This window comes from Coffea eugenioides, chromosome 3 (assembly GCF_003713205.1).
Source record: "Coffea eugenioides isolate CCC68of chromosome 3, Ceug_1.0, whole genome shotgun sequence".
NCBI classification, from domain to species: domain Eukaryota; kingdom Viridiplantae; phylum Streptophyta; class Magnoliopsida; order Gentianales; family Rubiaceae; genus Coffea; species Coffea eugenioides.
Genome location: NC_040037.1, coordinates 10,792,815 through 10,815,332, shown reverse-complemented (window position 1 = coordinate 10,815,332; position 22,518 = coordinate 10,792,815). Strand labels below are relative to the sequence as shown.

General features: G+C 34.0%; 1 protein-coding gene and 1 long non-coding RNA gene across 2 annotated transcripts; both read left to right on the top strand.

The window, feature by feature from the left end:
• The first annotated feature begins 2,917 nt into the window (after nt 1–2,917).
• On the top strand, nt 2,918–5,448 carry LOC113766027 (serine carboxypeptidase II-3-like). Its single transcript, XM_027310256.1, has 8 exons — nt 2,918–3,284; nt 3,371–3,478; nt 3,540–3,806; nt 3,907–4,124; nt 4,230–4,311; nt 4,851–4,995; nt 5,106–5,202; nt 5,305–5,448. The coding sequence occupies exons 1-8, from the start codon at nt 2,918–2,920 to the stop codon at nt 5,446–5,448; spliced, it is 1,428 nt and encodes a 475-aa protein (XP_027166057.1).
• Nucleotides 5,449–7,303: 1,855 nt separating this feature from the next.
• On the top strand, nt 7,304–10,460 carry LOC113765739. Its single transcript, XR_003467773.1, has 3 exons — nt 7,304–7,644; nt 9,946–10,097; nt 10,228–10,460. It is a non-coding gene; the product is annotated as an uncharacterized LOC113765739 (long non-coding RNA).
• Nucleotides 10,461–22,518: the final 12,058 nt, after the last annotated feature.

The following is a 22,518-nucleotide window of genomic DNA, read 5'->3' as shown; positions in this document are numbered from 1 at the left end:
GACTACATGCATTCTTAGTTAAAATAAACATATCCTTCAACAGTATCCTGACATGAGGAATGCCTTTTGTTGCCTTTTCATTCGGAAGCAAAAGCAAATATTTGTGGGAGGAAAAATTCCAAGTCATACAACCTGTGTCAAAGAAGAAGACAGCAAACAGGTGATCTGTGTAAGAGCAACGCACTGGCAGAAGGGATTTAGATGTTTACAGTACATTGGAATCAATGTTTCCTTCCAAAGGAGGAGAAGTGTGTGGGTTTTGAAGCATGATGTGAAAGATGGGTGATGAAATTCTCGGGGAAGTTTCCAACGGCAGAACCAGCAGAACAGAACTGTAAAATCCATAGTAATGAAGGACAGGGATTCACTTGACAGGTGTTATTGCTGCCAAAAGTCATTTTGTGGTCGGAGATGTACACATTAGCAAATGGTAGGAAGAGGAGATTTTGCAAAATGAAAGCAAGTGGTTGGTGGTTACATTCATCACAATAATCTTATTAACTATAAAGGTTGCACCACAAGGACAGCTATAAAGGTTGTCACATGGAATTTGAATCTTCCTTTTTATTCTGTTCTTTTTTTTTTGGGTCAGTTTGATTAATTCATCCATAACATCCCCTTTTATTCATCCCCAATTAACCCAATTTCACATACGCTGCTGTTGCAGAATTAGTATTACTCACAATTCAAGGTAAAAGCACTCATTTACAAAATTTAGATTCCGTCTTACCTGAATTTTCCTTATGCAAGAAAGGAACAGCAATATCAGAAGTAAAAGCATCCTAGATACAAAATTTAGTTGTCAAATGGAGCAGCTAGACATCGGATGCTGTCCTTCAAAATGAGGAATCATTTGGATCTTTAAGACAAATTCAAAAAAGCTACCATCTTAAGTTTTACTGTATGACACTATGTCTAAGTACTCTTGGAGAGCTGTTATGCTTCTTTGCAACAGAAAAAACATAAACAAAAGATAAGAAACCAGAAAACCTGAAAATCACCATAACTGAAGAAACCGTCGCTTACCAACTCCACAATGCAGAACGATATCAGAAAATTTCCGAATAAACATACGAAATAGTGTATCAGACGAATTGAAAGGCCAGTTTTGTTTCCCTACAATTTTCCCATCCACATCTACTCTTCCTGCCATTTCGTCTTCCCCAAATCCTTAACCCTCTGTCACCCACCTTGCTCCTACCCCATTTCCCATGCGTTCCCGGAGAAGAAATAAAGTAATAAAAAAAAAGCTATCAATTTTGTTGCAAATGTATAGGTTACCTGGTAGTAATCTTCCTTCAGATGGCAATTTTCAACGAACACCGTAGCTCCACTGTTGCTAAAAACCCAGATACCAATTCCCGTTCAAACTCCATGCTAAAAACTCCATGATGTTGTTGATTAAGCTACCTTCTTAAAGGTTTACCTGTTTGTCTTCAAATTGGAGAGAGTTAAAAATCGGGTGGAAGAAAGAGAAAGAAACAAGGGATTCGGTGGTGAGAGGGGCGAAGGATTTAGGTTTTTTACAGAGAGTTTATTTGATTGAGGGTTTTAGGAGAGAGCACTCGGATGAAAAAAGAGTAAAGTACATTGGATTCATTGGAGTAGTTAGAATATTTCCCCCAAAAAAATGGCGCCGAAGTGTAGCGCCATTCTCTTTGCCGTTTTTGTTTTTCATTTTTTACTTCTATTTGGATAAGTTAGAGTGATACGATGTCGTACTGGTCATTTTCTTTGTCACTTTAATGACGTTCCTTACTGCATGTTACATTAACTTGCTGTTGTGACACTTTTAGGAAAATGTCATATTAAGTGTGTGACTAAAGGTGCTTTTTGTAGTAGTGTTTACTACGAGAGTAGGTTTCACATACATGAGGAAATTACACCATAACTAGTCAAGATAATAGCATTCACTTAACCGGTAACTTCACTTGCAAGAATAGTAAGAAATTCCATATTTCTAGGAGTTTTCTATTGTATTTTTGTTACTTTTATAGTGTAGATTTAATTTCTTGCACTGGTGATAGTCTAAATAATAAAGAAGTTCGAAAACCACTGGTAATTGAAACTCTTCCCTGTGGGTTTGACCTTTAATACCCTATACTCGATCTCAACTCATATACTTGCAAAAAATCGCATGTGGGGTATTTAAAATGTTATAAATGTAAAATTTGACTGTGGATGAACTAATTGTTATATGTATACCCTACGCTCGTCAAGTTTTTAGCGCCGTTATCGGGGAAGATTTTGTCAATGTCGGTGTTAAGAACAACCTTATTAATTTAGACATTTTTTCTTGATTTTCTTGATTTTCTTGTGTTTAGTGTCCTTTTGTTGTGTTTAGTTTCTTGTTGAGTCTTTTATTTTGTGTTTAGTATCTTATTTTTATATGTGTCGAGTCATCTATTCTTTTTGACTAAACTTGTTTTTAAGTTACTTTTAAAGCATGTTTAGGGATTCAAGGAGAGTAGGAAATGTGAGCGAACAATGTACGAGAAATGGAAGATCGGCAATGGATGGTTATTACATCCAAAGCTTCATGGATAGAGGTAATCAAGAAATTACCTCTTATTCATGGTTTAACCAGTCAAACCGGTCAATCTGGCTCGATTTAAAAACAATGCATGATAGCCTTCTTTTATGTCTCTGGTAAGATGTCAAAATCCTTTAATTTTGGCTTGAGAAAAATTAATGTTGTTACTGCTTGTTTACGCAAAAGCCAAATCAAGTCACAATACACCGGGAAGACAGAATTTTCTCCCGTCTAGAAAATGCCATTTATTAATGCCAAGGTAAATTTATCACGAAGAAACCAACAAATACATAGAACTATAGATTAAACATTGGTTTCCCAAACTATAAATAGAATGCTAATGGATTGATTCATACAACAATCACTTTATAGTTCAACGTGTCAATGATGAAAGGCGCATTAGTCATATTTCTTACCCTCATAAGCCAAGTTTCATTTGTAAAATGTTACGAGGGAGAAAAATACGAGACCCTTCGAAAATTCCTCCTCCCTGAGAGCTTAAACAGATCAAACAATTACATAATTGATGAGGATTCAGCTCATCAGTATTCGCCAGTATATATTGGTCCTCAAGAGGGGTTTAAAGCAGCCAACAAAATCATCGCATTGCCAGGGGAACCAAAAGGAGTAAAGTTTGATCAATATTCAGGGTATGTCACTGTTGATCCTACGGTTGGTCGAGCTCTCTTTTACTATATTTCGGAGTCCGAAAACCCTTCTAGCAAGCCTCTTGTGCTGTGGTTAAACCAAGGTATATGTCCTATTTATTTTTCCTAACCTATTAAGCATTCTGGATGTGCGTAACTTGGAAAAAATCCCTTAAATGGGTGATGGCAGGGCTTGGCTGCTCTTCTCTGGGTGTTGGAGCAATGAGTGGACAAGGACCATTTCGAGTTAGTAAAGATAACAAAACACTATGGCACAATGAATATGCCTGGAATAAAGGTACAAGCGAATCCATACAATTTTATAATGAGCTCTCGAGATTTATCATGTTTGAATGCAGTGGCAAACATACTTTACTTGAAATCACCGGCAGCTGCTGGATTTTCTTACTCAAACACGTCATCTGATTACACTATTGGAGATAAACAAACGGCAAAAGATTCTTACACATTCCTAATAAATTGGTTGGAAAGATTCTCTGACTACAAAAGCAGAGACTTTTACATAGCTGAAGAAGCTTATGCTGGCTTTTTCGTACCTGAACTTGCTTATCTTATCCTCCATAACAACAAAATAACGAACCAAACGGTGATTAACTTGAAAAGTAAGTTTTGTTTCTTTTATTTTTTTTCCTTTATTGGCTACATTATATGTGCTGTTCAAACATCAATATGTTTTACATCTAATGATGATGCTGTCTTGTTATTTTCAGATGGGAAATGCTATTGTGGATACAGAAACACAAAGCAAGGGACTATATGATTTTTTGAGGTCACATAGCCCAATATCTGATGAAATATATCACGGTTTAGTTTCAAATTGCACTTGTAATAAGTACGCCGAACAAGCGGTGAAGGCAATGGGAAACATCAATCGCTACAACATATATGCTCCAGTGTGCTCTTCTACTTCCAATGCTCCTTGGGTACAATTCTACTCTTCATACATGATATGTTACCCTTTTATTCTCATCTGAATGAAAAGCCAAATTACTTACAGTAATTTGCAATGTTTCCGTTGATTGAAATAGATATACGGTGAAGATCCATGCGCGGATGATTATGCGTTATCCTACCTAAACAATCCTGAATTGGACTTATGGGTTACTGGAGGTACGTATGCTATCGTGCCATTGCTATTACACTATTTCATATCAATATTTGAAGTATATTTTTTGTGACCGTACATAACTATCATCGTTCTGTGGCATGGATATCCATATATAGCAGATTCATTAATTGGACCGATAGTCCAGATACAGTTTTACCTACCATTAGAGCTGTTAATCGAGCCGAGTATTTGGCTGCCGAGCTCGACTCGAGTTTAATTCGAGCCGAGCTCGACTTGAGCTCGTTAGGAAAAAGAGCTTTAAAATGTGCTCGAACTCGGCTCGTTAAATGTACATGTGGCTCGAGTTCGAACTCGAGCTCGACTCGTTTATCACAAATGAGTCGAGCTTCACGAGCTCGAGCTCAAGCTCGAGTTCGTGCAAATTAACCTTAATAAAAATCTATAATTTTTAATTTTTATAATTTTGATTTCTAAAATAACAAATATGCCCTTCATTAACGAGCTCTAACGAGCTACTCGAGTATCAAACGAGCCGAGTTTACTCAGCTCGTTAACTAAACGAGCATGTTTCGAGTTCGAGCTCGACTCGTTAACCAAATTAACAAGCCGAGTTCGAGCCTTAACGAGTCGAGCTCTAACGAGCTTTCGAGTTACTCGATTGATTTAACAGCTTTACCTACCATTAGGGAGCTAATGGCAGGTGGCATTAACGTATGGATGTATAGGTAACTAAGTGATGAATTTGTGGTTGTGGAAAAGCTAGCATTTACGACAATCTGCCTTTGTCCATCTATTGTGTTAACTAAGACATTGCAACAATTTTGATGAATTCCAGTGGAGATACAAATAGCTTTATACCCGTGACGGCAACTTGGTATGCCATAAAGAAGCTAGGGGTAGCCGTGAAAGCCCCTTGGTACTCCCAAGGCGAGGTAAAACAAAAGTGAGGTTCAAATATATTGTATTTATTCAAGTCATTCACTTCCTCTTGATACTAGTATTAATTGAATCTGTTCTAAATTGAAAATGATTAGGTTGCAGGATTTGTGGTGGAATATGAGAACTTAACATTTGTGACTCTTAAAGGAGCTGGATTGTTCGCTCCCAGCTATAAGCCTGCCCGCTCACTCGCTATGTTCTCATCATTCTTGGAAGGAAAGCTTCTTTCATCAAGCTAGGACAAGATGAAAGGGCCAAAGAGGAAAGGAGTTTGATTAGTGCCATGGAGCAAATTGTTCGTGATTGTTCAGCTCATTGGGTTTGTTGTTTCACTCATGGTTCAACTTTGTTAAACCAAAATAGGTTTCTGCACGTTGCTTCAAGTTTATAATTATGGAGGGCCTCTGTAAGTTTTATGTTTTAATAAAGAACTCTGAAATTGTCTTAAGATCAATTTGTGGCTTGGTCACTATACAACTATCCTTGACTTGGAAGTTAACCATAAATTAATTTAATTCATACCCCAAGTCTGCGCTTAATTCAGGAGTATAGGTTTAACTGTTTAAGTACTCATTCTTCTTTTTCTAATACTAGGTATGGGCAAGCTCATAAATATACCAAATAGAAATTTCTCTCCGACCTCTTAAATAAAGTTTGGATTTTTCTTTGGTAAATCACATTCATCTCTACCATATTCCAACTTAATTTCAAAGAGAATATGTACAAGAAATCATATTTAATTCATCATCATTGAAAGTAACACATCAATGTGCGAACCATTTATTCCCAAACTAAGTAATTATTGTCTTTCTTTATAGATACCTACTAAGCATACTCGTGATGTTAGTCATGTTTCTCTAATCTAAATTATTTGGCTATTGCTTTTCTAAATCTTTCACTAAAATTGACAATTAACAGGGCTAAACATAGTATGATAGTGTCTTTTGTCTTCTTGGGGGAGAAGTTTGATAGTATTACAACACTTCAAATAATCAACTTTTTAATTTTACTAATCTAAGAAAAAAGAATTTAGTGAGTAGTTGCTACTAAAGTGATACATACAACATGCAATGTCACCTGCTCCTGTACTAGCCTTCAAATGAAGTCAAAGGTTTGAATGATGATAAAACAATAACAGAAAAATGTAGGCCTAGCTATAGTAATTAGGTGATGTTGGTGTATATTTTCACACTGACCTCATCACGGACGTGTAAAAACATGTTCCATGCTGGTGGGCCAAGATTTTGGTGATTAGGTCCGACATTACCACAAATATCGATTTTCATCCTTATTAATTAGCTAGCTAGCTCTTTAAGGAAAAAATGGCTGCAGCCAAATCTGCTATTGGCACTGGAAAGGTGAATAGTGATTGTATGCCTAGCTAGACCTAGATTTCTTTCTTTTTCAAGTTTGTGTGTGGTTTTGAGAATCAACTCATAAACAACTTGTACAGAAACGTTTGGAAGAGTACAAGGAGTTGCAAAGTAAAGCAATTTCCAACATTCTTGAATTTTCTTAAGCAATATTTTATGTTTCTAGCTGTCTACACGCATCTGTGGGTAGGCTGTCCCTTGCATTGTTTCATTAAGCTTCTTCCGAGTGATGTAGTTTCTTATTAATTGGTTGGATTTAATTTCTGGTCGTTTGTTTATTTGAAGGATTCTAATTGATTTTGGGAACTCAGTTGTTTTGCGTTTTCTTACTGGAAAAAATGTTTGGGATTTACAGACTGACATCAGTGAAGCCGGCTGACCCTCACGTGATCCAGATCGGACAATTTGTGGTGGAACAATGTCACCACGGACAGCTGCTTTTCGTCGCCGTGGTTGGGGGATCCACGTGGATCGGTGATGGAGGTTATTACTACGCACTTATCATTGAAACTCAGGATTACGAGGGCGCCACATATCTGCACATGACACTACAACAAAGAAGGGAATTGGCTACAAAATTTTTTACGAGGAGCAGACAAGTCAACGCTATTAATGTGTGGATGACGAGGAACAGAGCATATCCTCACCAAATGTTGGAGACAGCTTGACTTTTGCTAGCACTATGACTTTCCTCGCTTAACATCCTTGCCAAAAAGAAAGGCGGGAAGCTTCCCTCCAAATTGTAGTCATAGTGGCGCCAAGGCTTTTTGGTACTCGTGAGAATTCATGCAGTTCCACGCTGATGTACCGCACTTGGTGAGGACAGGTTCTCGCCGATCTGTACTTGACCAATAGCAAGAAGTGGTTCTATTCTTGCTAAAATAAAAATACAACCAAACGTTGTAGTTTTAAGAGTTAAGAGGCCTTTGAAAAAGGAAAAGAAAAAGAAGAAACAGAAGAGTAAAGTGCAGATGCGGGAAGATAAATGCCACCAAGTTCGTTGATTTCATTCTCTTTCCCTTTTAATTTCTCTGAATTCTCTCTCTAACAATTTGTAATCAGGTGCGCTTTTTCTTCTTCTATTTTAAGATCAAGGTTAGATATGTAAAACTTTACTTGTTATTTTTATTGCGGTTACTAATTGTGTCTATGTGGTCCTCTTGAATTTAATAATCGATTGCTACCATGCGAATCTGATTGAGTTTTCTTTGCTACCTATCATCCTCCGTGTTCATGTTTATAATATTTGAGTTATTCACTTCTTTTAACACATTTGGCATGTTCAACAAGTCAGGATTCTTGTTTTGTGCTTCTTTATGGTAGAACCATGTTCATTACCTTTGTAACCTTTTTTTGCTTGTATGATTTTATATCCCTAATCCTTCTTAACTTGTATAGGAGTTGTGTCTTTAACATGGTATGCTTTTGTTGATAAGTGGTTAAATTATGGTCTGCTATATCATAGAAGATAACAATACTTTCGTATCATTAGCTATTGTCCTTTTGGACAATTTATAGGTTTGGCCTTATCGTTAGTAAAGGCCATTATTCTTCAACTACTGAAAGCATAGAAATAAAAAATTCCAGTCCTCAGAGATGTCATTTTGAGTAATAGTAGTTTTGTTTTACTAGTAACATCCAATGATATCTTCAAGATTTAGAATAGCGCACTACTAAAATGAGTATTGAATAGCACTAATCGGAACATGAAAAATGAGAAGATATGTAGATTTTCTAGTTGATTACATTCACCCAGTAATTCATTGCCAACCAGTATTTGGATTGAAATTGCATTTGTTCTGGTGCATACCTTGTTGATTATAGGATCTTTTGTCAATCTGTGTATGTTTGTGGTCCTTCAAGTTGGCTGAACTTAGATGCAGAAGGCATGACGAATTTGACTATCAGTACTTTACACAACGACATTAATCTCAAGGCTTAGTTTCAAAGGAACAAAGACACAATTCAAAGTAACAAATGAGAAAATAACTCTGCTGCAAAAACATTTTTGTTTTTCTCTATAAAAATTTGACAAGGCCTAGAACTCTCAGGATTTCTTAGCATTCTCTACAGAACCATACATCTATCCAAACCTGGTTGATTTGCCACCTCCGAAATGCGTCCTGGACTTGAAAACAAAGATGGCATTTGGGTCCTTGACATCATACATCCTAGCCAATTTCTCCTTCAACTCAGCCTTGGAAACATTAGGCCTTCGAGGATGCAGAACATCAATGACGAATTGTTTTCTGGAAAGAAGACGATTGGTCATGAACTTCCTAGTACGAATAGTCACCACCTTGTCCGCCATTTTTCTTGCCTCCGGCGCCGCCACTGCTTCCGCTCTTTCTCCTCTGAATGGGCGGTTGGTTGGGGAAGCGACAGAAGGGGAACGTAAAAGGCTTTCTTACAATAATCAATGTCCATGAGGGTCTTGAATTTTATAGTAATAGATTGATGCCAAGTTAATCCCAGAGCAATCTTGCTGAGTTTTCTTGGCCATGATTCCATGTTCACTCTTTAAAAGATAGGGAGTGTAATTGATCAAATGGGGGAGCCAACAGCTTCAACGTCTTCAGTGTTAGAGCAATGGACAAATGCTGCTAGTCCTTTCAATGAATCAGTTGTGGCATTTTAATTAGCATTATCTTGTGTGAAAAACAGGACTTCTTTTTTCTCTCTCTCTCTCGACTTAATTTGAACATTTCTTTAGCTGTTTCACACACTGAGCTGGGTGAGGAATTGGTATGGTGCCATAATAGCACTGCTTTCTTGAAGTGATATCGCTGCTCTGTTTTTCCTCTGTTTCTAGCCGTGTTTCCAACAACTTCTTTGGAACTCTCCAGTTTTTACAGCTTGTGTTTCTGTCAGCCGTTTCCATGACTAGTTGCAGATGTAGCTTCTCTTCTCACAATCCAAAGCCCCAAAATCCAAACACCCCTCGCCCCCCATCCCCAAAAAAAAAAAAAAACTCCTGCATGTATGCATGCAGCTTGGTAGGTGGACAAGTGCATGAGCATGCATGACATCTTTCAGCAATAATAATGACTTTCCATCATTGTATCATCATTCTTTCAAACAATTTATTGGTGATGTCACCAATTTGTGCTTCTGTGTGATGATGTTAGTACGAATCTCAATTAATATGAATGCATAGAGTCAGTTCTCTGTTATTTCTAGTAATACACTATGACAAAATGATGAATGGATGTGATGCAAGTTATATGTGATTTTGGAAAGCAATATATGGGTAGCCAAATACATGGGAAGTTTTAGTGCTGAGAAATGCAGTTGAGGCACAATGGTTTTAGTAAAAAATTTCATTATGTGGAAAATCTCTTACATTAAATTTTTGTTTTGCAGGTTTATTTTGGAGATTTTGGATGGAAATAGGCTGTGCAATCTAGAAGGAGCCACTTGAGCTTGAATTGTTGTTGTAGTTTGGCTAGTTTTGGATGTGGTAGATGATAAAATATTTTTGAAGCTAGGCTTATTTTTGTTTAAAAGGAGTAATGGTATGTGTTTTCCTTGCTCTATGTGGCAATTTGTCTTCTTGACAAAAGTCCTGTAATTCAATTCTAAAAATGCTTGCATTTAATTTTTTGCTTGAATTTGGCTTGTTAATATGTGATTTTTCTGGTGCAGGTTAACATTGCGAATTTGGAAATAGGTTGCAATCTGGAAGGCACCGTGAAAGTGTTTAAAATGTTTAGGTGGCTTGTTTGGGATGTAATAGGTGACAAGACCTTTTGGAAGCTCAAGTTTGTTTTAAACGGTGGTTATTTTGGAAAGGCACAATTGCTGTTCATGTATTTTTGAAGTAATGACTTCAACTTTTGGTCATGCATAGGTGCTGAATTATGATTAAATGTCACACGTCCCTTTTTCCATCCTACTTTATGCTTATTGCTTTTTTAGTTTCAATTTTGCATTTTATTATTTTTTATTAATCCGTGTAATGAAAGTGGGAAAGTCTAACAATATGTAATACAATTGCCCAAGATTTTTGGAACTTGGAGAATCATATAGACCAAATACTTTAAATCAAGCATATTTATGGGTTTTGAATTTTATATCTACCAGCCAAACAATGCAGGCATGGAAAAAGTGTTACACATGGCTCATTATCTTTCACAACTCTGTCAAAGAACTTCAAATTTCATGAAACGGTTGTTATGTACTTCCTTTGTCTGTAGTTGTTATCATATTTTTACTTTATTGATGTTCCAAAATAAGAGTCGCTATTTCAAATTAAATACATACTTTTTAATTTTGCCATTTGAAAAAGTTTTTTTTTTTAATTTTGATACACTTCTATTAAAACAATATTTTGAATTCAAAGGATAGATATGTAATTCATCAATGCCACCTCATCTAAACATAATGATTATCATATCTCCATATAAATTTGGATTCCCAAAAAATGACTCTAATATTAAGATTGAGGGAGTACTTTAGAATCTTGTCACTTAACATGGAAACAAGGGGAAATGATATCACAAATAATATTGAAAAATTAATTAATCTATATATGCATTGGTATTTGACAAAATTGGAATATAGTTCAAAGTCACATTTATTATTTTGGTCTCAAAACAATAAAAATGGAGTTGGTTACAATGATTAATACTCAATGAAACTTCTAAAGTACTTTATTTCAATCAATTTTGTAATTAAGGAGAGATTAAGCCTATTACACAAGACTTTTTTCTTAATAAATAAATTACATACTTTCGTAACAATTCAAGAATCAATTGATAGGCACTGTGAAGCGCTTGTTACACGGAATTCTTTTTATAAACTATGATTAAAATGTCATCATAAAAATATGAGTTTAGAAGAATAACACATATAATTTAAAGTCACATTTGATATGTTGGTATTAGAATAATAAAAATGGAGCAGTTTACAATTATTAATACTCAATGAAACTTCCAAAGTACATTATTTCAATCAATTTTGTATTTGACTAGAGATTAAACCCATTACACTAGACTTTTTTCTTAATAAATGAATTACATACTTTTGTAACAATTCAAGAATAAATGGATAGGCATTGTGAAGCACTTGTTACACAAAATTCTTTTTTATAAACTACGATTAAAATTTCATCATAGAAATATGAGTTTAGCAAAATAACACATATAGTTTAAAGTCACATTTGTTATGTTTGTATTAGAATAATAAAAATGGAGCGGTTTACAATTATTAATACTCAATGAAACTTCCAAAGTACATTATTTCGATCAATTTTGTAATTGATGAGATATTAAACCTATTACACAAGACTTTTTTATTAATTAATGCATTACATACTTTTGTAACAATTCAAGAATAAATGGATAGGCATTGTGAAGCACTTGTTACATGAAATTCTTTTTATAAACTACAATTAAAATTTCATCATAGAAATATGAGTTTAGCAAAATAACACATATAGTTCAAAGTCACATTTGTTATGTTGGCATTAGAATAATAAAAATGGAGTGGTTTACAATTATTAATAGGGATAATTACAAAAACATCCCCCGAGGTTTCTGACATTTGCACTGACCTCCCTTGTGGTTTGAAAAATTACACTGACCTCCCTTGAGGTTACTAATCCTTTGCAAATTTAGTCCAAACGATTAAAATATTATTTTAGAGAGTGAAATTAGAATTTTGTGCAAGATTTGCCATTTGTGCTACATATCCAATGAACGACAAAGTACTATAAATCAATTAACAATTAATAAACTTTAAAAAGTATAATTTACGGGCAAACACGCATTACTCATTTAAAGTACCACCTCTTTACGGGTATTTTACTTTCAAATATTTAATTTATGATAAATATATCAATATTTGTAAGTAAAATTCAAAAATTGTTATAATAATATTCTTGCAAAAAGGAAATCGATAGGTTATTTATTTAATATAAATTAATTTTTTTTAAAAAAAATGGCTCATAAAGTATTAATTTTTTATGGCTTTCATCTATTACACGAGTAAAGTATTCGCTCTTTATGTGCATTTTATTCTGAATCATTTAATTTATGTTAAATACATAAATGTTTGTAACTAAAATTGAAAAAGTGTTATATTAATATTTTTACGGAAGAGAGATTGGTAGGTTTTATATTTAACAAAAATTAAATATTTGAAAGTAAATACAAATCTGTATTTGAGCATAAATATTTGTATTAAATTAAATATTTAAAAGTAAAATACCCTTAAAGAGCCGGTACTTTAAATAGTTACCGGCTCTTTATAGGCAAACACGTATTATTCATTTAAAGTACCGGCTTTTTACAGATATTTTACTTTCAAACATTTAATTTATGATAAATATATCAATGTTTGTAAGTAAAATTCAAAAAGTGTTATAGTAATATTCTTGCAAAAAGGAAATCGGTAGGTTATTTATTTAATATAAATTAAATATTTTTTTTAAAAAAGAAATGGCCCATAAAGTATTAATTCTTTATGGCTTTCATCCATTACATGAGTAAAGTATTGGCTCTTTATGGGTATTTTATTTTGAATCATTTAATTTATGTTAAATACATAAATGTTTGTAACTAAAATTGAAAAAGTATTATATTAATATTTTTACGGAAGAGAGCTTGGTAGTTTTTGTATTTAACAAAAATTAAATATTTGAAAGTAAATACAAATATGTATTTGAGCGTAAATATTTGTGTTAAATTAAATGTTTGAAAGTAAAATACCCATAAAGAGTCGGTACTTTAAATAGGTAATGCGTATTTGCCTATAAACTATATTCCTTAAAGTTTATTAATTGTTAATTAATTTGTAGTATTTTGTCATTCATTGGACATGTAGTACAAATGACAAATTTGGTAAAAAATTCTAATTTCACTCCCTAAAACAATATTTTAATCGTTTGGACTGAATTTCCAAAGGATTAGTAACCTCAAGGGAGGTCAATGTAATTTTTCAAACCACAGGGGAGGTCAGTGCAAATGTCAGAAACCTCAGGGGAGGTTTCTGCAATTATCCCTTATTAATACTCAATTAAACTTCTAAAGTACATTATCTCAATCAATTTTTTAATTGAGGAGAGGTTAAGCCTATTACAGAAGACTTTTTTTTCTTAATAAAAGAATTACATACTTTTATAACAATTCAAAAAAATGGATAGGCAACATAAAGCGCTTGTTACACGAAATTCTTTTTTATAAATTATGATCAAAAGTTCATCATAGAAATATGAGTTTAGCAAAATAACACATAGTTCAAAGTCACAATACAAATAGATTTAAAAGTTGAGGAACTGGAATTACAAGTAATTTACTATAATTTCATAGATTATAGTACATCCATATCAATTTTATTCTTTATCCTCGTATTTAAAACTTTAGAACAATTAAATTAAATCATCTAATTATTAACATTTATAAGTGTTTTATACAGTTACTTGAAAAGAATACTCATATATGAAATACATAAGAATTTTTGAATTATGCATATGGACATGTATTAGCACAAATATAATATAAATATTTATTGACTAGCACACTTGCAGGCATTCCTCTCATGCTATTTTATGCGTAGTTAAGTTCTTTGAAGTTTAGCAAAAATATAAGAGTGAGGAATAATTTCAAGAAATGGCAATTACATATCATACAACAAACCTCTATTTGAAAATTAAATGCAAATTTATCAAACTTAGTTAATTTGATTTGCTATATATTGAGAATATTTTGATTAGTTTCATTTTCTCATACATGATCTCTTTCAATTTTTATATACTTCTAACACTCAATATTCATTCTATATAATATACTCCAATTCTCCAATTCTTAGAAACTTTTAACTACAACACTTAAACCATCATAAATGTTTCAGAATTTAGGACACGCGCGCTTTATTCCCTCCAAGAATTTTATTTTTCCCGCAACGTCCTTCCGGCAAAATTTGAAGGCTCATTACAGCTGAGGGATAATACTATTATATATATACATAGAAAGGCCGGCCCTCACTTATCTCTCTCAATTGATCGAGCACTCATATGTTCTTCTCTCAAAGGCCAAGATTGGTGGTTTTTAGTCCAAAAATTGAAGAACAGATGCGGGAATTGCTAAACGTGAAGGAGACCTCTGAGGAATTGCTCAAAAATGAAGGCCCACCTCCTGTCTATCTCCCAAGAATTGCAAAACGTGAAGGGGCTTAGGTTTTATTGCTGTAAGAAAACCTCAGAGCAACTTCAATACTTCATCCATTTGCTTCAAATACTGTTAGATCTATATTTTGGTGCCATTTTGTGAGTCTGCATATCCTTCTTGTGCATTCTTATTACCATTATTTGTGTCAGATTTCTAAGATTACATTATTTTCCTCACAATTTTAGGAAAATTGAGTTCCAACCATTCTCTAGACTCTGTGAAGGTAAATTATGTGGGTTTGTGCTTAACATCAAAGATTGTAGTTTTCGATTGGTTGAGGTTTAAGCTAACAACCTATGATTTTCATCTTGTTTCCTGGTTGGTTGAGGTTAACTTCTCTGCTTTTCCTAGTTGGTTCAAGCCCCTGTTTTCATATGCAATCAGTAAATTTCTCCATCTAATCTAATCTTCCCTTTTTGTGCAGCTCAGCTACTCTGAATCTGTTGATGGCATTTGCAACTGGAGGATATGCTGCTATGTAGAGGGTTACACAGTTGAACCTGGATTTCACAGAGCACAGCAAACAAGGTGATAGATACCGTGATCTAGCTCACCATGTAGACGAGACTCTTGGATTTATGACTGCTGCTGGACTTCCAATTGACCATATCAACGGTGCTTGCTTCTACCGTATCAATGGTCTATTACTAAATTGGATTCCACATCTGGCTTGTACTGCGATTGTTAAGCCCATTTCCTTTGGTTCGATGGTTCTCATGTTGAAACACCATCAAAGCTCCTTGTGGTCTAAAGACTCTGCCTTTTGATGCTACAGGGCGGAAGTAACAGCATTCTTTGATGTCCATAAGCAGGAAGGCAGCCACCCTGGGAGGAGTCCATCTACAGATGCCTGGCCAAAATGTGACAGAATGCATTGGTGGATTGCGTACTGTGACCCTTTGATGAACTAAGCTCGCGCTACCACACACACTGTGATCCTAGGCTTAATGCTTCTCAATCACTTGAACTTGCATTTATCATGGCTGAGCGACTGAGAAAGAGGCGGCTTGGATCCCAAAAGTCAATAGCATTTTAGATATTCTAGAATGATTTTGAGGGCGTCAATTATGTCTGTACCGTTCTGCATCATATGCTTCTCTGTATCAATTTATACAACATGTTTGTTTCTCTATTTATAAATATACCATGTATTACTCTGTCAATAATGGTAGAAACTGATGGTTTCAGATTTTGATGAGACAACAAATAAACCAAAAGCTTTTCTCCCCAAAAAAACAAAAAAGCTATTTGCAGCTAAATTTTCTAACAAAACCACTCCATATATAATTGGCTCAAGGAATTAAGATTAGCATATTAAAATGGGGTTAAGAAATGTTCACAACAGCATTAGAGGGGAACATTAGAGAGGAAACTTTCCTGGCCAAAAACGTTTTACTGGTATATATATGGGGGATTGCAGAATTGTCAAAAAGTTCCTTGCCAATTCTATGTTATTAGTGAGGACGCACTAATTTCCTCACAAAACACCTTGACTATTTGCAAGGAACCACTGCTTTTTGTGGGGAGTTTTCTATTTTAGTGGAGAGGAAAGTTTTTCTCGCCATAGCATTCCAGTAATTAGCGAGGAGGTCTGCCCTTGCTATTGATTTGCTCCATTAGTGAGAAAGGCAGCAGAATTCTCGCTAATAACTTTTAGCGAGGAGGTCTGCCCTTGCTATTGATTTGCTCCATCAGTGTGAAAGGCAGCAGCATTCTCGCTAATAACTTTTAGCGACGAGCATCTAGCGACAACCTTGGCGAGGAAGCATTTTCCTCGCTGAAATTCATTAGCGAGGAAGTCAAAACATTTGGCGAGAACTTTTGTTCCTTGCCAAATCCCTTTTTTGTTGTAGTGACAAAGCACTTGTGCTTGAGACCCCAAGTGAAACCAAACTCATTTGGCACAAGAAATAAGCAAGCACTGCTGTTGATCAACTGAGGATCAACGACTTTAAGTACTTTAAGTTATGACTCACCAATTTTGGCATATTTAATAAATGAGTGTAAATGGATTGATCCAATTATATCTATCATGTAATTATAACCCACCCATTTTGACACTGTGTATGCACACTCATTTGGTGATTCACAATGTTTGGAAATTATCCAACGCTTACCTAAATAAGATTCTATAATAGGTAATGAGGAAATGTCTACGCAAGATATGGAAAGGAGTAGAACCTTTTTTTCTTTTTGATAATATTACAAAGAACCCACAATAGTGGGAGTAATAGAGACAATTACATTCACAATATTTGAAAATTATCCAACCCTTAGCTAGATAAAATTCTATTATGGGCAACGAAGAAAAGGTACGGAAACGAGTAGGACCTTTGATTTTTTTTTTTTTTATTTATATGAGATTTGGAATTCAAAAATTATCCAACCCTTAATAAGATTCTGTTGGAGGAAAGGTATGGAAAGGAGTAGGACCATTTTTTTTTTGATAAGATTCGGAATTTGGAAAGATAAGATTCTATGCCAAGTAACGATAAGATTTGGAATTCGGAAATTATCAAACCCTTCTTTTATTTTTGATAAGATTCGGAATTCGGAAAGATAAGATTCTATTACAAGAAACGATAAGATTTGGAATTCGGAAATTATCAAACCCTTCATTAGATAAGATTCTATTAAAGGTAACGATGAAAAATTTACGAAAGGTATGGAGAGGAGAAGGGCCTTCTTTTCATAAGATTCAGAATTTGGAAATTATCCAACCCTTAATAAGATTCTATTACAGGAAAGGTATGGGAAGGAGTAGGACCATTTTTTTTTTTGTTCTTTTGATAAGATTAGGAATTTGGAAATTATCCAACCTTTAGCTAGATAAGATTCTATTACAGGTAACGTTTGAAACATTTGTGAAAGGTATGGAAAGGAGTAGGACTTTGTTTTTCTCGATAACATTCGGAATTGGATAAAACACCGACCTGATTTCATATTGCCTCTGTCATTTATGAACTGTACATATTAACTGAATTTCAGAAATCAAAATTTCGTCTAAATGTGTTTTTGCAGAGCTGATGTTGCTGAGCTTGTAAAATCTTGTACATTAGATATTAAAACTTGTGTACTCGAGAGGAACCTGCACCAAAACGCATCCTATACAGCATACCTAGAGGTCAAGCTAGATTCTAACGCATGTGAACTAGAACTAGAAAGAGCTGTTGCAACTGTTAGATACGCTGACGAGTGGGTCATTGGAGCTGGCGATGAAGGCTATACTATGTTCATTGACAAGTCACCAGTTTGTAAGCCACCTGGCCGACATCACCAGTTGGTTTATGAGTTTCCCTATTTACGTCTTGTTTTGTTTGCATTAACTTCCTTGCTTGGAATCCATATATAATTGCTAGCCACACATAAATAAGGAAAAACCTAGAAAAAAAGGAAAAAGTTGGAAAAAGGGCGTTGTCTGACGCCATGGATAATATTGAGTGGTTTAAGCTTTTTCTTCTGGCTTTACAATTTTGTTTGCTTTACCTCTCATTGTTTGAGTTCCAACCTTTACTGTTTCACTATTGGAGAAAGGACTTAATAATACATCAAATACATCAAAAGTTTAGGTGTGTGACAATGCTAGGAGGTCATATTTCTACATAGCTTCTTGTAGAACTACTTGTTAGAAATGCATATTATATGATTTTCATATCTAAGAAGTTTTCCTAAATTGACCAAAATTAGTATGAATGACACTAAATATGAGAAGGTACAAAAAAAAAAAAAGTGAATTTCAGAATTAGTGAAACCTTATTTGCTAGAAAAATATTTGGCCGACGAAGTAGTAAGTTTGATATATAATGTGAAAAAAAAGAAGTTGGATTTACCCGAAGGAATTATAAGTTTAGGAAAAAACTGTTGAATATTACTAATGAAATATGGTATAATATCAGAGTCCATCCCTCATGTTTCTCTTAATATCACCCAACGCCCCTAAGATTTTTAGAATATCACTTACCTCCCTTACTTTTGTCATATGTATAACAAAACTTTTAAAATTCGTAAACTACCCTTTCGCTCACTAAATAAAAATACTCCTAAGCCACTTTGTTTACTTCAAGAAAACAATCACCTAAAAAATAATCTCTAGTAGTACTACCATGTTATAATGCTATATTTCATAAAAATATAAATTTGAAAAATAAAAAAACATTTGCAAAGAAATACACTAGTACCAATTTAACTCTATATGCTCAAAACCAAATCGATAAACAAATCTTATACCACAAGAAATTTTCTAATAAAATAGTAAAATATTGATTCCTGAATAATAAAACTAATATAACTTGATTCAAATAGAATTACTAAAACTTTAACTTGACTAAAACACTGCTAAATAATAATATAAAAATTTTCATTTTTGAGTCTTAATTTAATATGCCGTTTTTACTAGTTCTTCATTTTAAACACTTTTCTCGTTTCAATAATTCACGTACCTGTATAGACTGTTTTCGTCACATAATTTGATATCAATTGATTGACAACTTATTTTGTGATTTTCATAATCACAATTCAACTGACAGGATTCTTCTTTTATCTCTATCTTCATAACCACAATCAATTTGACAATCTCTGGACCAATCTTATGGTCCAATCTTCACCAACTAGATATTCCATGATCAACCTTATGGTTCAACTCGATCAATTAACTTTTTCACAAGCAATTATTTGTTGCTCTCTAACTCTGACAGCGAAAATATCCAGGACTAAGGACAATTTTTTCAATATTTACAGGCATCCAAAAATCAATTTCTTGAATCAAGACTCTGATACTAGATGTAGAATTCAAAAAAATTTCACCAAAAAATCTATAGAGATAAATTCATAAAAACTTAATATATATGGGAGACAATTTACACAAAAATAATATGGTGGAGAAGCGAAATAAATTAATAATAATACCACAAGAAAAAGGCTCTAAAACTTTCACTCTTCTCAACTGTGTATAATAATAAAACACTAATTCCTGAATAAATAAAACTACTATAACTTCATTGAAATTGAAATAGAATAACTAAAACCTTAACTTGACTAAAACACTGCTAAATAATAATATGAAAATTTCTATTTTTGAGCCTTGATTTTTTTTTTTTTTTAATGGAATCTTCAAGTTGATCATACGCATACTTTAAGTGTTGACGGGATGATCTCTGAAGCAGTCAAAGCATAAGAAAACTTTGTTTGAGTTTATAACCATGCATACACAAAGACATAATTGACATACTTGAGCGACTCGAATGGAGATACCATGTATGCGCATCAGATTCAAACGACATACACACACAAATGAAAGGCTCGAAATTGGAAAGGAAATAGAAAAGGTTAGGAGCAGCTGGTATAATTGACTCACTCTAACGATGATTCCGCTCGCAGCATCAGAGCCAAATATTGTATTGAAAGTGGTGGTGAATAAAGACCTCGAAGTCATTATTAACCCAGCTCCTCTGTGATTCTTGAATTTGCCTGGATGAATGAACAAGAGAGTTTGATGCACGATACACTTCATTCACCTGCAAGGTGCAAATGTCTCCAAGTGCAGATGGTATTTCAGCAAGATCCAGGCATCCGTTTAGCACTAATTGTTCAAGGCTAGGAAAGTCGTCTGCCGATGCCGTCCTCTCATGAAGATCCACATGTGAAAATTTCAAGAACTTGAGACTGCGAAACCCACCTTCACATGTTTCCCACTTCGGTCCCCTAAAGAAATTAGGGTTAAACACTTTGAGCCTTGATTTAATGTGCCAATATATGACATCCAATTTCTTTGCGAAGCCACTACCTTCTGTTGGCATATTAAAACAAAGTTAAATATTATACAAGTTATGATTTTATATTTTACTACTTCTAGTTCAATAATATTTTTGACAATATACTTAATTACTAGTGTGAATATGCTATTAGCTTATTTGTCACAAGATGCACACCCATTATTATTCTGCGCGTGCATTTAGACACTATTCAAGTTAGCTACACTTAAGTAAAAAATAAATATCTTGATGAGTGTCTATTGGACGCCAGTCAAATCCTGTATTGTATTAGACAATTATGTAGTTTGGGTTCTAAATCTTGCATGAAATCCGAAGCTTCTTTTGCATAAGAAAGCACTAAAAATCGGATTGAAACTTAATCCAAACCCCTTGCAGAAGACCTTTATTTTTTACAGTGAAATGAAGATGAGGCAAGTACATTTGTCGGTGAAACTTAATTGTACTTGCATCTAAGATGAGACACAACGACCAATTGGTAAAATAAATTTTAATTTTTTTGGCATTAATGGTGTGATTAGTAATTTAGCTAATAAATGTAACCATATTTTGATAAGTGAAAAAGCAAAGCCTAGAGGCTGTCTTTTTTTTTTGCAATTTTTTTTAATGTAAATGGGAGGATTTAAACCCGAGACCTCTTGCTTATACTCTCTCCTCCCATACCACCCAATCCAATCTTCCCCCTTGTCATTTTGAAAATTACAGAACATAAATTGTTTTTGTATCTGATGAAACTACCTACCTAATAGCTTCCTTATTCTTAAGATTTTAGAAAAACTATCCGGCCCCTATCTTATAAATACTCACTCAGTTCTAAAATCTGTTATGTTAAAAGTATAAGGATTTTTTTGTAATGGGTGCCCATTGGACACTCATTAAATACCTAAATTATACGTAATAACTATATAAATATATACACTCATATCTATTGCACTCATATTTTTGGAGGAGGTTAGGTTGGGTGGTAAAGTGGAAGAAATTGTAAGTAAAAGACCTCATACTTACATTAAAAAAAAAGCACCTCTTTAATTGTAATACTTTCCTAAATTAACTATATTTTTTCAAAAAACTAATGCCTCTTTAATACCAATACCTCTTTAATTGTAATACCTCTTTCAAAGACCTCCTACCTATTAAAAAAAACACCCCTTTAATTGTAATACTTTCCTAAATTAACTATATTTTTTCAAAAAACTAATGCCTCTTTAATACCAATACCTCTTTAATTGTAATACCTCTTTCAAAGACCTCCTACCTATTAAAAAAACACCCCTTTAATTGTAATACTTTCCTAAATTAACTATATTTTTTCAAAAAACTAATACCTAGACCCTTTCTTATCGAGTGCTCAATAAGCACCTGCTAGCCAAAAACGAAAGTATAATATAATGACAAAACTTACCATAAAACAAGTTTTCTATAATCGGGCTTAATTTCCGTTGCACATGCATTAGCATAAAACAAGTATTCATATACTACATATTTAGAAGAATTAAAATTAGTGTATAATCGGGCTTAATTAACAATTTGATAGTTTTCTAGCCTTTACAATTTGCAAAACCCATTAACCAGCAAGAATTCAAATTATATCATAGGCATTTAAGAATTCATTCGGATTCAATATTCGCATAAGCTATCCAACCCTTATATAGATGAGATTCTGCTAAAGGTATCAAAATAACCTCTGCGAAAAGTTCGGAAAGGCCTATGTATGATACGGCCGGTGCGGGAATTTCACGCAGATTCGTGTCACTCGATTAGCTATCGGCGTTTTCCGTGGTGGTGGACCATGCTGGTGGCTTTTGGGTTGACTTCTGGGATTAAGGTTTAGTTAGTCAAATTCCGTTTCCGGAAGAAGAAGACCATGCTGGTGCCAAAGTCGGATAATTCTAATGATTATGCCCAGCACGCTAAATTAATTTATGGGATACACTATCGCATTTTTGGGTGAAAAAAGATGGCCTATAAATACAAGGAGCCTGGCTTGTTATTTCAATGTA

Excerpts from the sequence above, each read along its gene's own strand:
- LOC113766027 (XM_027310256.1), top strand. The coding sequence starts at position 2,918 with ATGATGAAAGGCGCATTAGTCATATTTCTTACCCTCATAAGCCAAGTT. Across the intron at positions 3,479-3,539 it reads TGAATATGCCTGGAATAAAG|TGGCAAACATACTTTACTTG; the intron begins GTACAAGCGAAT and ends GTTTGAATGCAG. Across the intron at positions 4,996-5,105 it reads ATTAACGTATGGATGTATAG|TGGAGATACAAATAGCTTTA; the intron begins GTAACTAAGTGA and ends GATGAATTCCAG.